At 43.3% G+C, this 18,489-nt stretch overlaps 1 protein-coding gene across 10 annotated transcripts in view; it reads left to right on the plus strand.

The window, feature by feature from the left end:
- Positions 1–18,489, plus strand: part of MYOCD (myocardin) — a 157,723-nt gene that overhangs the window by 98,912 nt on the left and 40,322 nt on the right. For all 10 annotated transcript variants that reach the window (XM_033962042.1, XM_033962039.1, XM_033962038.1 and 7 more), the window contains 2 exons: positions 10,440–10,559; positions 15,844–16,118. In XM_033962042.1, coding sequence (XP_033817933.1) covers positions 10,440–10,559; positions 15,844–16,118 — 395 coding nt within the window. The remainder of the gene's footprint in view (positions 1–10,439; positions 10,560–15,843; positions 16,119–18,489) is intronic.

Raw genomic sequence — 18,489 nt, forward strand, 5'->3', positions numbered from 1 at the left:
CGTCAGCTTTCCATCTGACATCACTTCCTATGTGCGGCACCCAGAAGTGACATCAGCGGGAGAGACTACGCGGGCGTAAGGAGCACATTGAAGTTGTTGCTTGTGGCAGTGATCAACTAGACATATAGGGAAAAGGAAGGGAGCATGTACGTGGCAAGCAGAGGAGTGCGATGAGGCGGGTGCAGTGCCCCCACCAACATGGCACCGCCCACCCACCCCTTACTACACCACTATATCTGGCAACTGCTCTTTCACAGTTATAGTAGAAGCTACAGCGTTGCTACTGCCCACTTAAATAAATCTCTCCTTAGACTGGATGGTGGACTACAGCAGGTCGTACTTGGAGAACACCTTTCTTCTATTTGACTAGTGCCAGTGCTGGCCATAACTCCCTGAACTCTCTCTCCCCTTCTGTATTTGCTTTTACCATCTTTCACCTACATACCAAGCTGAAACTTCTGCCCAACTTCACCCATAAGTAACAACAGTCCACAAAGCAGTTTAATTGAGGACCAGTGCATCGGAGGAAGTCACTCTTCGAATCCACCTTCGAGTTTCAAGGCCCCAAAATTTGGAACTGCCTCCCGACCTGCTCACGCCAGACCTCCTCCTATCTTCAATTTAGGAAGGTGCTATAAACGCATCTGTCTTCATTACAGTCTTACCATGATTCATGTCATCTATGTTGCTAACCTTATTAATCTTATGTAAGCCCCAATAATTCCCAGTTGACATTTGCGGGGTATAAGAAACAATATGGTATGGCTAAGGTGACCATACGTCCCGTTTTCAACAGGACAGTCCCATTATTGGACCGACCGTCCTGTTGTCCTGAGCCACTGCTTCGGGATGCCGAAATGTCCCATTTTCAGGGACAGCATCCCGAAGCTGTGCGCGGGAACAAGGGGACAGTCGGTCCAGCACCAAACCCCCGCAGTGTTCTCTGCGCCTGCTTGCCGCCGTGTTCTCCACGCCCTAATCCTGCTGCTGCCGTCGATGTTCCTACCTGGGCTGACTCCAGCATTCAAATTGAACCCACACTCTGGGGCTCTAACGTGTGCATGCCGGCTTCCCTTCTCTTCCCTCCAAAACCAGACGTTACGTCCTGGGGGAGGAGAAGAGAAGGGAAGTCAGCACGCACACGTTAGAGCCTCGGAGCAGGAGTTCACTACGGGCAGCGACAGAGGGAAGCTAAGGGAGACACGGAGGGAAGCTTACAACTTGCTTCGGGCCTTCCTCGCTGCCGGGTCCAACTCCTGCCTACTTTCTGTTTCCGCGAAGGCAGGACCCAGCAACGAGGAAGGCCCGAAGCAAGGAAGAGCACCAAGTTATAAGCTTCCCTCCATCGCTGACCTATGGAAGATAGGTCAGCGATGGAGGGAAGCTTGCGACTCTGCTGATGGGAGGGATAGGAAGAGAAATGATGCTGCTGCACCCAAGGGGGGGAGGGGGGAATAGAAAAGCTGCTGCTGCACCCAAGGGGGGAGGGGGGAATAGAAAAGCTGCTGCTGCTGCACCCAAGGGAGAGGGGGGAAGAGAAAAGCTGCTTCACCCGACGGGGGAAGAGAAAAGCTGCTGCTGCTGCTGCTGCTGCACCCAAGGGGTGGAGAGGGGAAGAGAAAAGCTGCTACAGCACCTAATTGGGGAGGGGATAGGGAAAGAGAAGTGTTGCTGCTGCACCCAATTGGGGAGGGGATAGGGGAAGAGAAGTGCTGCTGCTGCACCCAATTGGGGAGAGAGAGGGGAAAAGGAAGACCAGGGAAGGGAGAGGAGAGGAAAGAGATGTCAAGACCATGGGAGGGAGGGAAAGGAGCTACCAGACCATGGAGAGGGGGGGGGGAGAGATGTCAGGGTATATGGGGGAGGGGGAGGAGACAGATGCCAGACCAGGAGGAAGGAAGGAGAGAAAGGAAGAAGAGATGCCAGATAATGGAGTGGGAGGGGGAGATGGAAGGAGAGGAGAGAGATGGGAAGGAGATAGAGATGCCAGACCATGGGGTGGAGTGGGAAGGAAGGAAGGAAAGGAGAAGAGAGAGAGATGCTAGAGCATAGGGGAGGGGGTGGAGACAAAGGCTGGAAGGCAGTGAGGAGGACATAGGAAGGAGGAACCGAGGACACTAAGGATATAGGAAGGGGCATAAGGACATAGGAAGGAGGCACTGGGGGCACTAAGGACATAGGAAGAAGGCACTGAGGGCACTGAGGACATAGGAAGAAAGGAGGGAGGGAATAGAAAGGGACAATTGTTGGGTCTGAATGCAGAAAGAAAGAAATTAAAGAAAGGATGCACAGTCAGAAGGAAACGCAACAAGAGACTCATGAAATCACCAGACAGCAAAAGTAGGAAAAAGATTTTATTTTCAATCTAGTTATCAAAATGTGTCCGTTTTGAGAATTTTATTTGTACTATATTTGTCTATTTTTCTATAGTTACTGAGGTGACATTGCATATTTTAAAGTCATCTTCATTGACATCTTTGAAAACCCCCCCAAATATAAATGATATTTAACATTTTCTCTGCATATAGTATGCTTTGTGGTTTTTAAAAAATTTTTATGGTTACCATTATGAATTAATAAGATATTATGTGTATATGAAAAATGAATGGAAGAAATGGGGGGCGGAGCTGTAGCGGGGCTAAGGTGGGATTGGGAATGTGGCTAGGGCGGGGTTGGGGGCGGGACTGAATATTAATAGATGTCCCGTTTTGATGAAAAAAATAAATGGTCATGTTAGGTATGGCATTATGATTCAGTTGCACTAGATTTAAAATTTTACGGAATAGGAACTGTTTCCCTTTTATGTGTCTTTATAAATTCAATCCAAACCTTAGTCTTATATACCGGGTCATTCCCATTAGGGACTCGATCCGGTTCACAAAGTTAATTAGAAAGACAAAGGAAAACAATGATTGGCCTGAAATTCATCTGTTACAGTCCCTTATTTCTGGAAAAGCTACGTCTTCAAAGTTGTCCTACATAAATGTCAAGGATGGAAGAAGTCTAATTTCTGAAGGAAGATTATTTCAGAATTTTACCAAGGCAAATGCCATAGAGTAAGAAAGCCTAAGGTTTTAATGCCCCTAACGGAAGGGAATACTAATTTAAATTTGTGTGGCCTCAAACTCGCGGCCCGTCAGGTACTATTTTGAGGCCCTCAGTATGTTTATCATAATCACAAAAGTAAAATAAAACAGTTTCTTGATCATATGTCTCTTTAGCTATAAATGACAATATTATTATTAAGACTTAGCCAAAAGGAAAGATTTATAAACTATAAAGAGTTTTACCTCATGCAAAATTGTCATTTCTTGAATAAGACATTAACTATTTTTTTCTGAAGCCTTCCAAGTACCGACAAATCCAAAATGTGACCCTGCAAAGGGTTCGAGTTTGAGACCACTACTCTAGAGGAATGGGGTTGTTGGGAATTGAAAGAAAAAGTAAGCAAGGGGGAAAAAGATGTCGTGCTTTAGAAATAAGCGACGGTAATAATGGTGGCACTAGATATTTCTTTTGTGTGGAATCAGAAGGGTAAAAGGTTTTTACAAACCACTTTTCTTTGCTTCTGAGACAGATACAGTGATGGCCGTCTGAGTTAGTGAGCTCTTCGGCCCTTATTCTATAAAAAGCGCCTGCCGTTGGGTTACTAGATCAGCATGCCTAGCCCATCTAGGCACTTAACTTAATTTTTTAATTGGGTCAATCGGCACTGTTAATTAAAGAGCACCATTAAAAAATAATTAAAAATTATTTTTAAAAATTAAGTTTTGGGTAGGCGCCTAACTCGTTAGGCGCTATGTAGGCATCTACACCAAGGAGCCTATATGCACCTGAAAAGTAGGTGTGGTTAAGGGCAAAGTTTGGGTGTGGAAAGAGTTAGATGTCGCTATTTTAGGCCAAGAAAACCCTTGCCTAATATACTGGCGCCTGTCTTGAGTTAGACACCACTTAGCGTGATTCTATAAATGGAGCCTAACTTTGAATGACATGTGGTAGACGCCGTTTTCAACGGTGCCTACTGTATAAGGCACCATTTATAGAATCAGGGTTATTCTGTCTTACTCTCACTACTCAGGGACCATTAGGTTGATAGAATTGTTCTTTTCAGCCTCCAGCTTGAAACCCTGCAAAAGTTGTGAAACACACTTTTGTTTGTTTCTTACACAGATCTCTCTCAGTCTTGGGGGCTCTCTGTGGGGAATTTTCGGTCTGTTTCCGTTTACCGAACTCAATGAACGCAACTGCAATTTTAACTGAATTGCCATTTGTATCATTAATTTTTAACAAAGGTGCAGCTGTGGGCAGAGTCAATCCCATGGGTGATGATGCCAGCAGCTTGACCAGAATAGACACCACAGGATCAGAACAGGACAACATTTTATATTAGGCTTTTGCAGATGGAAGAGATCCTGCCTTTGTTTCTTCAGTAAAATATTTCCTTTGTAGAAGTGAAGAAGGTACCAAAAGATAAAACAAAAGCTCCCCCATTTGTCACATTTCCCCATTCTTACAAAAACAAATGCATTTCCACAAGAGCCAGTAATACGTTTTGGTTGTAACTAAAACGCTTTCAATCCTGTGACCACAAATTTAGTCCATTGCTTTGCAAATAAAGAACAAAAACAATTTGATGGAACAATAGCACAAGAAGTACATGAAAAATATCTTTTTCAGAAATATATATCCAAGTGGCCAGTTCAAGAGACCTGAACCCAGAGAAGAGCACTCCCTCTGAGCTGCACTGCCTTCCTGGAACACACACAGGCAAGCACACGGAGGAAATGAGCAATTAGATCAGCCCCCCAGTGATATTACAGAAGAGCAGGGTGTCCTGCAAAGCGTCCCAAGCAATTGTTAACCTAGGCTAGACAGCTCCTTGGCTCTGCTCCAGAGTCCCTCATTCCCGAGTCTTTGTTACACTCTGTACTTGGCACAGGGCATCACAATTTTCCAAGCACTTATGGAGGCAAGCCAAAAAAATGATCTGCTGTGGTTTTGTAGGACTATCTGGGGTTTATAAGACATCACAGGTCTGTCTGCTGGTAAAGAAGGGACAGCTGATCCAGGCTGTCGAACAGAACAAAGACCTGTAACTTGTTCTGAGCTCTTTGGGGAAAACGGGATAGAAAACGGATTAAATAAATAAATAAATTTATGTTTGGAAATTAGTTTAATGTTCTCAATAGATTTCTATATACTCTAACTTCTTATCTCATATAGTCAGGTTTCTATCATTTGCATACAGACATTTCAAAGTGTGTTTATCTGTTTCTACTGTTTAAACTGATTAGCCGTTAACAGGGATAGATTGCCATCTTTACTCTCTGCAGGTCCTTAAAAGTCCCTGGCTTCCTTTTGCATTAATTACATCTCCAACTCGGAAGCTATGGCTCACTGGTAGAATTGCTGCCTCTGCACCCAGAGGTTGTGAGATCAAATCCTTGTGACCCTGAGCAAGTCACTTAATCTTCCAATGCCCACCACTTTGAATTCCATGAAGATGGTGCAATTTTATAAGCCCCCCCTAAAAAAGAGAACCAAAGTACCACAAGAACCAGGAAACAACAGTGGATATTACCAAACAAAAAGGATGATATGGCACAAAAATATCTTTTATTAGATAAAACACATCTAGGCATCTGGGCATGACACAGGCCGTGTTTCAGCATTAATGCATGATGTTGAAAGAACTATATAATCTTCCTATACTGTAAATGACTGAAGAGTGATGTCTCAAAAAAAAATATTTTGTTGAAACATCTAGGCCCAGATTCACTAAAGTCAGTGATCATATTTAGCGACAATCGCTGCTAACCAACCCAATTCACAAAACGGCCCACCGTGGGTTTTTCCCCTCGATTGCCAATTTTCCGATCCGATCTGGCCATGCAAATTAGTAAAACCCCATGCAAAATAGCCAAGCGATTAATTCACTTACATTTGCTTGGCTATTTTGCATCGGTTTTACGATGCTTAAACTCGACTGCTATAGACATGTCGGTAATTGTGTTACTTGATAGTGAATTAATCGCTCTTTGAAAATTGGTCAGTTTGCCCGATAAACATCTCTCAGGAGATTAGAGAATGACACGGGAACAAATTTTTCCCCGTTCCCATAGGAACTCATTTTCCTGTCCCGACAAATTATTTTCCTGTCCCTATCCCATTCCTGCAAGCTCCATCCTCATCTGCACAAGCCGTAAACAGTTTAAAATCATAAGTAGCAACATCCTAGAGCTCAGATTGTGATGTCATAATGCCTCATTCCACCAATGCCTAAGCTCTGTCCTCATCTGCACAAGTCTCAAACACTTTAAAATCATATGTAGCAACATTCTAGAGCTCAGATTGTGATGTCATAATGCCTCATTCCACCAATGCCTAAGCTCTGTCCTCATCTGCACAAGTCTCAAACACTTTAAAATCATATGTAGCAACATTCTAGAGCTCAGATTGTGATGTCATAATGCCTCATTCCACCAATGCCTAAGCTCTGTCCTCATCTGCACAAGTCTCAAACACTTTAAAATCATATGTAGCAACATTCTAGAGCTCAGATTGTGATGTCATAATGCCTCATTCCACCAATGCCTAAGCTCTGTCCTCATCTGCACAAGTCTCAAACACTTTAAAATCATATGTAGCAACATTCTAGAGCTCAGATTGTGATGTCATAATGCCTCATTCCACCAATGCCTAAGCTCCGTCCTCATCTGCACAAGCCTCAAACACTTTAAAATCATATGTAGCAACATTCTAGAGCTCAGATTGTGATGTCATAATGCCTCATTCCACCAATGCCTAAGCTCTGTTCTCATCTGCACAAGCCTCAAACACTTTAAAATCATAAGTGTCTGAGGTTTGTGCGGTTAAGGCAGGGCTTACAGGAATGGGGAAGGGACAACGACTAAACTCACGAGACAGGGAAATTGAGTTCCTGCGGGGATGGGGACAAATTTGTCCCTGTGTCATTCTCTTTAGGAGATGTCTAGCTGTGCAAGGACTGTTATAATATGTAAACTGCTTTGATTGTAATCACGGCGATGGGATAATCATGTGCGAGACACTGGTGCGCTGACAATCCAGCGCTGACAATTCAGCGCAAGACAGAAGCGTGCCACCGAAAAACTTATTTTTTTAAGAGCTCTGACGGGGTGTGTGGGGGGGGTATCCCCCCACTTTAATGCATTGTGTTCGCGCTGCCGTTGGAGGGGGTGTGGGGGGTGCAACCCCCCACATTATAGACAAAACAGAACTTTTCCTGAAAAAAATCAGAAACTGTTCTGTTTTCTCTATAATGTGGGGGTTGCACCCCCCCACACACACACACACCCCCAACGGCAGCGCGAACACTATGCATTAAAGTGTGGGGGAGCAGCCCCCGTCGGAGCTCTTAAAAAATAAGTTTTTCGGTGGCTTTCGGCGGCGCACTTCTGTCTTGCGCTGAATTGTCAGCGCTGGATTGTCGGTGCGCTGGTGTCTTGCGCGCCACTGACTATGAACCGTAATCACAAAAAGGCAGTATATCAAATTCCATCACCTTTCCCTTTCCTGATAATTTTATAAATAGCATTTTATATACATATACTGGCATATATGCATGAAGAATCCTTTATAAAATTTACACCTTCTTTGGGCTTTATTGAAGGGTCTATTTTTTAAAGGTTCATAAGCGCTGATATTGTCTTTATAAAATGAGCACCTTTTTTGGCATTTCACAGAGGTAACATGTCACAAAATTACACTCTCCTGCGTACTTTTCAAATCTCGCACAGTTGATCCAGGATGCAGTTTCATTGGAAGCAGCTGTTCTTTAATTCCTCTCAGCTGTTGAGGCGGACTTGTTAGCGAGAGATTTGCAAATCACCTCACAAGACACTGAGCCAGGCTGCTTTATATTGACTGTGATATCACAGTGATGTGCTCCCATTCACTAGTCATGAGCGGATCGTGGGTGTTCTTCAAAGTTTATAGAATACATCCGACAGGCACAGGTATTTAGGCTTGGCTTTCCTTAGATTAAAGGGTGGGCCTAAATGTTAGCGATGCGTACAATCACTAAGCACAGTTCTAGATAAGCAGAAGTGGCCCAGGGCAATCTGCTGCCTGAGGCGAATGATGAGAGGGCGCCACCCTCCCGATTTTACCTTTAATTGTCCCAAAGGTTGGCGATTCGCACACACTGCCCATCTGAGGCCAGCCCGATGTCTTTTCTCTACTGCGGCCTCCCTCTTTGACATAACTTCCTGTTTCCACTGGGGTGGGCCACAGTAGAGAGAAGACATCAGGCCGGCCTCAGATGGACAGCGTGTGTGAATCACTAACCTTTGGAACAATTAAAGGTAGAATTGGGTGGGGGGTTAAGGAAGGAAGAGAAACATAGAAACATAGAATATGACGGCAGAAAAGGGCCATAGCCCATCAAGTCTGCCCACGCTAATGGCCCACCCTCCGAACTTCTCCCCGCTAGAGATCCCACATGCATATCCCATTTCTTTTCAAAATCTAGCATGCTGCTGGCCTTAATCACTTGCAGTGGAAGTTCATTCCAATGATCGACCACCCTTTTGGTGGTCGCCATGAAATTGCCCGCCCTTGATTTTCAGCGGATGTCCTCTTGTGGTCGAAGGTCCTTTAAGAAAGAAGATATCGTCCCTGCTGAGGGAGAGGGAACCTAAGGAGAGATGCCAAGGAAGGATTGTGATAGAGGTAACAGATGAGCGGGAAAGCTGATGAGTGGCAGGATGCCACTCCCAGAAGAGTGCCGCCTGCGGCCTCCTCCTCAGTTGGCTTCATATAGGGCCACCCCTGGCACTAAACACAGTTATGATTGGTGCCCAATATGGGTGGAACTGGGCAGGCCTGGGGGTGGGTCTAGGGGATCCGGATTTTACTAAAGTGAAATCTGGTAACCCTACCTCAGGGTACCCACAGCAGACTCTAGGGCCCAAATTATATAAAAGATGCCTAAAGTTAGGTACCTGGCTAGATGCACCAATCTAATCTAGGCGCCTAACTTAATTATTTTAAAAAGCTTAATCAGTGCTGATAACGAGCTTGTTGTTGTTGTTAGGTGCCCTCAACATGTGCTCGACTCCTAGCAACTTGATGGATTGCAGATCTAAAAAGAAATCATTTTTATGCTAGTCCTGGAAAGGTCCTCCAGCGTCATCCCCATGGCTGTTTTCAACGTGTCCAGCCATCTGAGTTCAGGTTGCCCTCTTCGCCCGGTTCCATCAATCTGAGGGCTCCTTTCACTAAACCGCAGTAGTAGGTACGTGTTCCGACGCTCATTCAACTCCTATACGTGTCAGAACATTCACCTCGCCGACCCGCGTTAAGAAGCTCTACTGCGGTTTAGTAAAAGCCAACCTTAATTGGCTTAACAGTTGGCTTAAATTAAAGTTAATTGTTTTCTAGGCTCCTACCACTTTCATCTAGGTGCCTAGGCTAAGACGCCTCCAAGAAAAATGGCTTGGTTACGTGCAGATCACGGGCGTGTCTTACATGTAGGTGCCTAAATTGGACTTATTTATTTATTAAAAAAAATAAATAAATTGGACTTAAGTGCCAGTATTTAGGCCATGAAAACCTTGGCATAAATAGGGCATGCCTAAGATTTTGATGCCTTCCAGCGCCTAAGTCCGATTTAGGCACGATTCTATAAACAGCACCTAGCTCATGATTGACATGTACTATGCACCATGTTCCTCAGTGCCTAGGTTTTAGGGGCCATTTATAGATTTGGGGCCTAGAAGTATATCCTGAGCCAAACTGCTCTTTAGATGAATTCTTTCTCCCACATCATTAGGCTGCAGTGAGGTTAACCAGAGTATTGTCAGATGTACTGTCCAACATAGCAAACTGTGAATGTTAGCTTGTAACCCGTTCTGAGTTCCCGGAAGGACGGGCTAGAAATTTAATTAAATAAATAAATAAGTAGGTAGTGGCATAGCAAGGGGTGTGTGGTCTGCCCCTGGCGCGGTCTTCCTAAGGGCACGGTGGCACCCCTCCTCCTTCCCCCCCCCCGCTTACTTACTCACCTGTCCGCTTGCTCCCCCACCCCACCCGCTTCTCTCTTTGCCAAGTGCACCCCATGCCTTCCCCTATGCCTTTTTGATGCTCTCTCTGACATCACTTCCAGGACCCACGCCTAGGAAGTGACATCAGAGAGAGCGCCAAAAAGGTATGGGGGAGGGGAAGGGCACCACTACCCTTATTAAGCCACTGAGAGTAGGAACTCATATTCCAAATCTGACCAAAAGTATTCAGAACACTCCACATCGGTGTGAGTCCAAAACTTCCGCTAAGAAAAAGAAAGAGAGCCCAGGGAAATTAACACAGTACCAGAATAGATTTACCACACTGTCGTAAAACTGCTTGCTGCTTGTGATGTGAATTATTGTTTTACTAATAAGAAATCGCTCTGGTTTCAGAATCATTCCCAGGGCTCTGAAAAGGATGTAGATGAAGCAGAATGTGGTCTGAATAATCAGAACTCAAAAGAGACCAATGGACACTTGTCACCTTCCATTCCTGTCCCACCAGCAGTGAAGGTAGGACACAAACCTCTCTCTACAGAAGATGCAGAATCTCTGGGGCAGCTTCGGTGTGATGTCAGCTGCTCAAGCAGTTAAGGTGGGGAAGACAGGGGAGTCCTAGAATCTCCTCCCGTCTTTACCACCTTCAAATTGATTTTTCTTTCCCCTCTCCTTCTGCGGTGTAGTGCAAGGGAATTGGAAGAGAATGAACCGTTCTTGTATGTTTTCCGTACAGAGCTGGTTTATTCTTTCCAAATGTAAAAAGAGGTCAGCATTCAAAAGGATTTATGCAGATCACTTTTTATTTAAACTAGTGCTTAAAGTGGCTTAAAGTTTTCAGTCAAGAGAGGGAAAGATTGGAGGCATTGTGGGTAGCTCTGCAACTTAACCAGATGGGAGTTGAAAATTGCCATTATCTAGCTAAGTTTATCCATTTAAGGAGGGCGACATAAATAGGCTGTTCTAACATAAATAGGTAACTTATTTAAGTTTATAAATATACAAAGATTTGAGGACTTGCCATGAAATTACAAAGAGGTATATTTAAAACAAATAGGAGAAAATTATACTTTTCACTCCATGCATCGTTAAACTTTAGAACTCATTGTCAAAGTATGTGGTAAAAGCAGTTAGCTTAGCAGTGTTTAAAAAAAGTTTAGACAAGTCTATAAATGATTATTAAGAGAGATCTGGGGAAAACTACTAGCTATCCATAGGGGTAGGTAGAATGTAATCTTGCTAATTTTTTAGATTCTGTGTTACTTGTGACTGGGCTTGGCCACTGTTGAAATTGGGATGTGGGCATAATGGACCCAGTACGGCAACTCTTACATTCTTATGTTCTTACCTGTGTGCAGTTATTGGGCAATTACAAACTTTTCTCTGTTAACTGAAGAGTAAAATTGATACAAACACTCTCAACAGTTCCTACAGAGGTTTGGCACTTATCGAATATTAATATGGCAATTACCATGCAGTAACTACAGAATCTTATTACATTACATCTTGGTTCTTACATTCTCTGAGAATCTGTATAGTTCCAGGCAGATAACAAGCAAGAAGACTGGGACAATCCAGGAATTACTGATGGCTGATGATCTATCTTTACAAAACAACAAAAACTAACCCCCTTCCCCTTTTATGAAGCTGTGTCAGGGTTTTTTATTGCAGGCTGCAGTGGTAAAAGCTCTGACGCTAATGAGCTGCCATGGCCTGCGATAAAAACCCTAATGCGGTATCATAAAAGGGGGGGGGGGTAAGTCAAAAATAAAGCAAGGCATCCCATATAGCATCTTCATGCTCTTCTAAATAACAATTCATTTTTTTAAACAATCTAATTGAAGAGGGGAGAGATTTGCATACCATAACCACCTGGTAAGGAAAAGACGATATTAATAATCTCTGAAATCTAAGCTTATTAACAGCTGGAAAATGCAATTTCATCTGGTTTCGGAAAAAAATGTCGCATTTGAGAATTGTAAAAGATCTACCATATATGGCAGTGCAATACCATATAAGATCTTAAATATTATCATGTATAATTTGAATTTCAGTCTGGCCACTATTGGTAGCCAATGCAGAAAAAATGGTGTTAATTTATCAAACTCGTGAATAGAATATATTAGTCTGATAGCTGTATTTTGGACTGTCTGTAATTTCTTGAATATCAACTTAGAGCATTCAGAGTATATGATATTGCAATAATCCATTTATTTATTTATTTATTGGGAATTGTTAATCCCTTATGAAGAGATTTACTCAAAGCACAACTACTATCCTTTAGCAACGAGTCCCAGAGCTTAACTATTCTTTGAGTAAACAAATATTTCCTCCTATTTGCTTTAAAAGTACTACCGGTAATCCCATGTTAATTTCATGTAATTGAGTGTTGCCTGCTTTTTGTGCTTTTTGAAAGGCTGAATAATCAATTCACTTTTACCCATTCTACACCACTCAGGATTTTGTAGACCTCAATCATCCAGGTCTAGTAGGTGGAAAACTCAATAAAGTACTCCAGGAGCAAAACAATTACAATTGGGAAGGATTAGTGGGCTTTAATCAAATCAAATATTGCTGGGAGTCAGACAGTGGATTAAAAATGCATTAAATATATTTATCCAGAGGTCCAATACAGTAAAACAGACTCAACACGGAGTTGTGTTTCAGCAAATGAATGCCTGCTTCAGGGGTCATTTTTTCTTTTCTTTTTAAGTCTTTATTAATTTTTGACATGAGTACAAAGTGCAAAAATTTATCAACCAAATAATACAATGAACAGAATTTGCAATCTATCAGGAGATAACATAAAATATATATTTCCCCCCTCCCTAAATGTGTATGTGAATCAAATAAGAATTAAGGGTTCTTACAAATTAATCAGATTTCATAAACTCAATTAATGGGCCCCATGTTAATTTTAAAATTTTGTTATATCCCATTGTTTCTGAATACATTTTTTCATATTTATAGCATAGACACAAAGTTTCCCACCAAAAGAAAAAATTAAGCCTGTCCCAGTTTTTCCAATTTTTGGTAATCATTTGTATGGCAATCCCTGACATCCCTGCATTTTTATCTGTCCAACGGAGATTTATCATTCAACAATGTCACACAGATTGCCACATCATAGGACAACGGAATCAACATTTCCAGTATCAAATTCATGTGTTCCCATATTGATTTCCAAAAGTTGAATATCAAGGGACGATAGAACAACAGATGATCCAGTGTCCCTATTTCAAGATGACAGTGCCAGCATCTGTTAGACTTTGAACTATCTAACTTCTGCAAACGAACTGGGGTCTAAAAAATTTTATGTAACAAAAAGAACCAAGTTTGTCTCGTAGATGCTGACGCTGTACATCTCATCCTCCAAGTCCAAATCCGTGGCCATTGAGTAGCAGAAATCTGCTGCTTTATCTCAATGCTCCAAATGTCTTTTAGGCTTCTTATTCAAATATTCTGATATTAATTTATACCACTTGGCGGCCTGATGCCCCAGCAAATCTGTCTGGAAGGAGTCATTTTTTCTGATAGGTGTTTAAAGTCAATCTTGACTGACCTCTGCAACTCTAATAAGTCGCAACAGCACCACCAAAAACCAAAAAGCTCAGCTTAATGCATAGAGCCTGTGGTATCTCGAATGCTGCCACTGAAGTCCCAAGCAGCCATTGACAACTGACTATCTATTTGTACCCTTAAAATCTGACAGAAAGAGCCAATTTGGTCTGAATCATCATCTGGCTTAAATGTCTGATTACTGCAGATGTTATCAGATGTACTCACCAACAACATTTTATTTTCTCATCCTTCCTATATATCTCTGATTCCCGCCCTCCTTGTAACTCTACTTTTAACTATGCCTTGTACCTCCCACCTTCCTGCACCTTCCACCTACCTGCCTCCTCCCTACCTGTTCCTCCTACCTACCTGCACCCAACTTCCTAAGCCATGCCGATTGATTTGTTTATAACCTCTCTATCTCCTTCTTGCCTGCTCCCGACTCGCTAAGTTATATTGATTGATTGACTTATTTGTAAATTTCGCTATAGATGTACAGTCTCTTGTCATGTAAACCGCTCTGAACTATTCTGGTACTACGGTATACAAAAATAAAGTTATTATTATTATTATTGTCTATATATTATTACCCAGCTTTCGATCAAATCCAAATATTTATGTTATCTTTTCCAAAGTGTCATTTTTTCTTGGGTTCTAGAGAATAAGATTGTGATGTCATTCATGAAGATAAATGTTTTAGTGCTCAATTTATCTAATGATTGCTTAATAAACAGGCCCCTTAACATGTTGTGCTAACCGTGGGCATTATGTGCCATATTAAGCACCTAACACAAGAGTTCATGTAGAGGGGGTGGGGAGTGTGCCTTGCAGCTACCATGAGTGCCATTAATGTATGTTAACTGTTAATATGACAGATAGTGAAGGTTAAGTGCATCTCTAGAGGTGTAGTTAACAGCATTGCACATTAGAAACACTGTGGTTAAAACAGAGTAATAATTATTGCCCTGCGTGAGTGGAGGAATCATCTTCTCTCAAATGCAGGGGCACACGGAGATTTGCACGTGTCTCTAGTTAAATTTTTTGCCTTTTACATGCATTAATTGTGAAACCTTAATGCAGTTTAGTTAACTGCTTTGTTGGTTATTATCTTCCCTGGTCTAAATGCACCCCAAACACATGGATATATTGGGTGATCAGCATTTATAGGCAGATGCAGCTCTGGAACGCATTGCCAGAGGTTGTGTTAAAAGCGGATAGCGTAGCTGGTTTTAAGAAGGGTTTGGACAGTTTCCTGGAGGAAAAGTCCATAGTCTGTTATTGAGAAAGACATGGGGGAAGCCACTGCTTGCCCTGGATTGGTAGCATGGAATGTTGCTACTCCTTGGGATTCTAGAATCTTGCTACTCTTTGTGGATTCTGCATGAAATGTTGCTACTATTTGGGGTTCCGGAATCTTGCTTACTCTGAGATCATGGAATGTTGCTACTCTTTGGGTATTGGCCAGGTACTAGTGACCTGGATTGGCCACCGTGAGAACGGGCTACTGGGCTTGATAGACCGTTGGTCCAACCCAGTAAGGCTATTCTTATGTTCTTATACTCTGTCAGTGCATACACGTGTAAAGCCCTGAGTGAAAATGTTCTGTTTTTAAATCATGTTGGTTTGTAAAATCAGTGCTCCTGTAGTACATGCCAGGAAACGTGCGATGAAGTTACTAAGTAGTAGATTTAGATCAAACTGGAGAAAATATTTCTTCATATAATGTGTAATTAAACTCTGGAATTTGTTGCCAGCGAATGCAATGAAATCAGTTAGCTTAGCGGGGTTTATAAAAGGTTTGGATAATTTCCTAAAAGAGAAATCCATAGGCCATTATTAAGGATAAGCAGCATAAAATCTATTTTACTACTTGGGATCTAGCTAGGTACTTGGGACCTGGGTTGTCCACTGTTGGAAACAGGATATTGGGCTTGATGGACCTTCGGTCTGTCCCAGTATGGCAATTCTTATATTCTTGTGTTATGTTACATGTTTGCCAGTGTCCTTAAAAGATATTTGGGGAATCATGAACATCCTGTCCTGGGTATATGAGGTAATGTTGAAAAGTCTAGCAATTCTGGTCCTGTCGCTGTGGAATAGCACAAGTAGCTTGTGTAAGAATGGGAAATTTTCATACAGCATTTTTAGCCAGGTAAATCAGTACTTAACTGGTCAAATGGCTCTTGAAAATTGCCCTCCCTATTACATTCTCCCATAATGCCTTTTCTCTGCATTCTAGTCAAAATCATCCGGTGATGGCAAGAACCGCCACAAAAAACCCAAGGACACCAAGCCAAAGGTGAAAAAGTTGAAGTATCACCAGTACATTCCACCAGATCAGAAGGCAGAGAAGTCTCCGCCTCCCATGGATTCAGCCTATGCCAGACTCCTGCAGCAACAGCAACTCTTCCTGCAGCTGCAGATCCTTAGCCAGCAGCAGCAGCAGCAACAACAGCAGCAGCAGCAGCAGCAGCAGCACTTCAGCTATGCAGGAATTCACTCCTCACAGCTCAAGTAAGCAACTCTGAGCAGGAAGGCTGGCATTTCAACTATAAAACTCAAAGTGTGCATTTTATAAGCACAGTGGCATACCAAGGGCGGGGGGAGGGGGGAAGGCGGACTGCCCCGGGTGCACGCCCTAGGGGGGTGCACAGCTGTCCGGGCCCGGAACCTCCTGGGACCTGCACTTCAGCACGGCTGCCGGTCTACCCCCCACGGCCAAGAAAAAGGCTAAGAAGCCGGCGGGAGCGGTGAAAGTGTCCTTTAAGGAACACCCTCCCGATCTGGCTCTATCTCGGCCCCTTCGTGACGCCGCCGGACAGCGTTCTCAGGCATTGGTCGACCTTGCCTGGGCACTGCAACCAAGGCAAGGTCGGCCAATGGCTGAGAACGCTGTCCGGTGGCGTCACAAAGGGGCCGGGATAGAGCCAGATCGGGAGGGTGTTCCTTAAAGGACGCTTTCACCACTCCCGCCAGCTTCTTAGCCTTTTTCGAACTGTAGAAGTGGCATACCAAGGGTGGGGGTGGGGTCAAAAAAATGATGGGCCGGTGGGGTGTCAAAAAATGATGGGCCAGGGGAGGGGTGTCAGAAATGATGTGCCCCGGGTGTCACATATCCTGGTATGCCACTATATAAGCATTTAGAATCTTGGCAGATTAGTTACGGTCTTTTTTACTAAGTCGCAGCAGCATAGTAAGGGTGAGTGGTGCTCGGGGCCGTGGCCCCCTCTCCCGCCCTCTTCCTCACATCCCTGCCATGTGCACACCCCCTTCCCTTTCCCCGTACCTTTTTTAACTTGTCTGACGTGAGCAGCATACCCACATTGGTGTCGGCTCGCCCTGTGACATTACTTCCTAGGCGCAGGTCCCGGAAGTGATGTCACAGCGCCGATGCAGGCTGCAACCTTGCGCCGGGGAAGTGAAAAAGGTACTGGGAAAGGCAAGGGGGTGCGGAAAGGAGAGGAGGAGGGGTGCTGTGCCCTCAGGAAGACTGCGCCTGGGGCGGACCGCACCCCCTTACTACGCCACTGTTAAGTCACACGGGCAAGTGCCATGCAGCAAATGCTCCGACACCTGCTCAATCCCTGTGGGCGTCTGAGCATTTACCACGCCAGCCTGCGCTATTAGGCTTTGTAAAAATGGGGGGGGGGGGGGGGCTTGTTGGTTATTTGTATGCTTGTTTTGTGGATTTCTTTATTCAACAAAAACCAAAAAAATTCTGTGGAGTGACGATGTTCCTAAATGGACTTTATTTGAAAGTTTCAAAATTCCAAAGGTACACTAAAATCATCCACATAAAATAATTTCATCCACATAAAAATCAGTTATCCACATAAAATCCTTAAAGGACCTAGTCCACTAGGGATACAGGACCCAACACGGTCTCACTTCCGGCTCACCACACAATTGTTTCCCACGTATTCACCTTTATAGGACCCCCAGGGACCCCTGAAGAAGACTTTTTGTCGAAACGCGGACCGTGTTGGGTCCTGTATCCCTAGTAGACTAGGTCCTTTAAGGCTTTTATGTGGATAACTGATTTTTATGTGGATGAATTTATTTTTATGTGGATGAAATTATTTTATGTGGATGATTTAAGTGTACCTTTGGAACTTTGACACTTTCAAATAAAGTCCATTTAGGAACATCGTCACTCCACAGAATTTTTTGGGTGTTCTTTGGATTTTCTTCTCTGTGGATATATTGGGGTCAATTCCTTTAGTTTTTTTTTCTTTACTCAACAACACCAAGTTGCATAGATAAAAGAAGAGATTGCACAACTGCAGTTTTTGCTTATTTTACATTTTAATGTACAACGCTTTGAAATTTTTGTTAAGCGTTTAATCAAATTTTAATTTGAAACTATGATAGGGAGAAAGGGAAACTTCAGTAACCCTGCAGAAAGACCTCACTTCCATGTTTCTGCATTTGGTTAAAACTCCCATTATTTTTTTGTGTAGTTTCTTCTGCGTGTGACCAATCAGCTATAAAACTTTCATGCCTTTCCCTTTGCAATGCTACTTGACATTTGTAAACTAGCGCCTTCATGAAGCTAAAAATGAGCAATTAATCTTCCTGCATGGTTTCAAATTTCAAGTTTGTTGTGATCTTTCTGTCCTGAACTAACCGTATAACCTTCTAGGCGGCATACAATTTAAAAGTACCGTATTTGCCGGTGTATAAGACGACTGGGCGTATAAGACGACCCCCCAACTTTTACAGTTAAAATATAGAGTTTGTTATATACTCGCCGTATAAGACTACCCCTTCTTCCGCACACCTTCTGCACAACCTTCTGCCTGCCTGTCCTCCCCTTGAAGGTCTGCACCCCCCGAAGGCCTGCACCCCCCCGAAGGCCTGTCTCCCCCCTTGTAGGCCTGTCCCC

Source organism: Geotrypetes seraphini, chromosome 10, assembly GCF_902459505.1.
Source record: "Geotrypetes seraphini chromosome 10, aGeoSer1.1, whole genome shotgun sequence".
NCBI classification, from domain to species: Eukaryota; Metazoa; Chordata; class Amphibia; order Gymnophiona; family Dermophiidae; genus Geotrypetes; species Geotrypetes seraphini.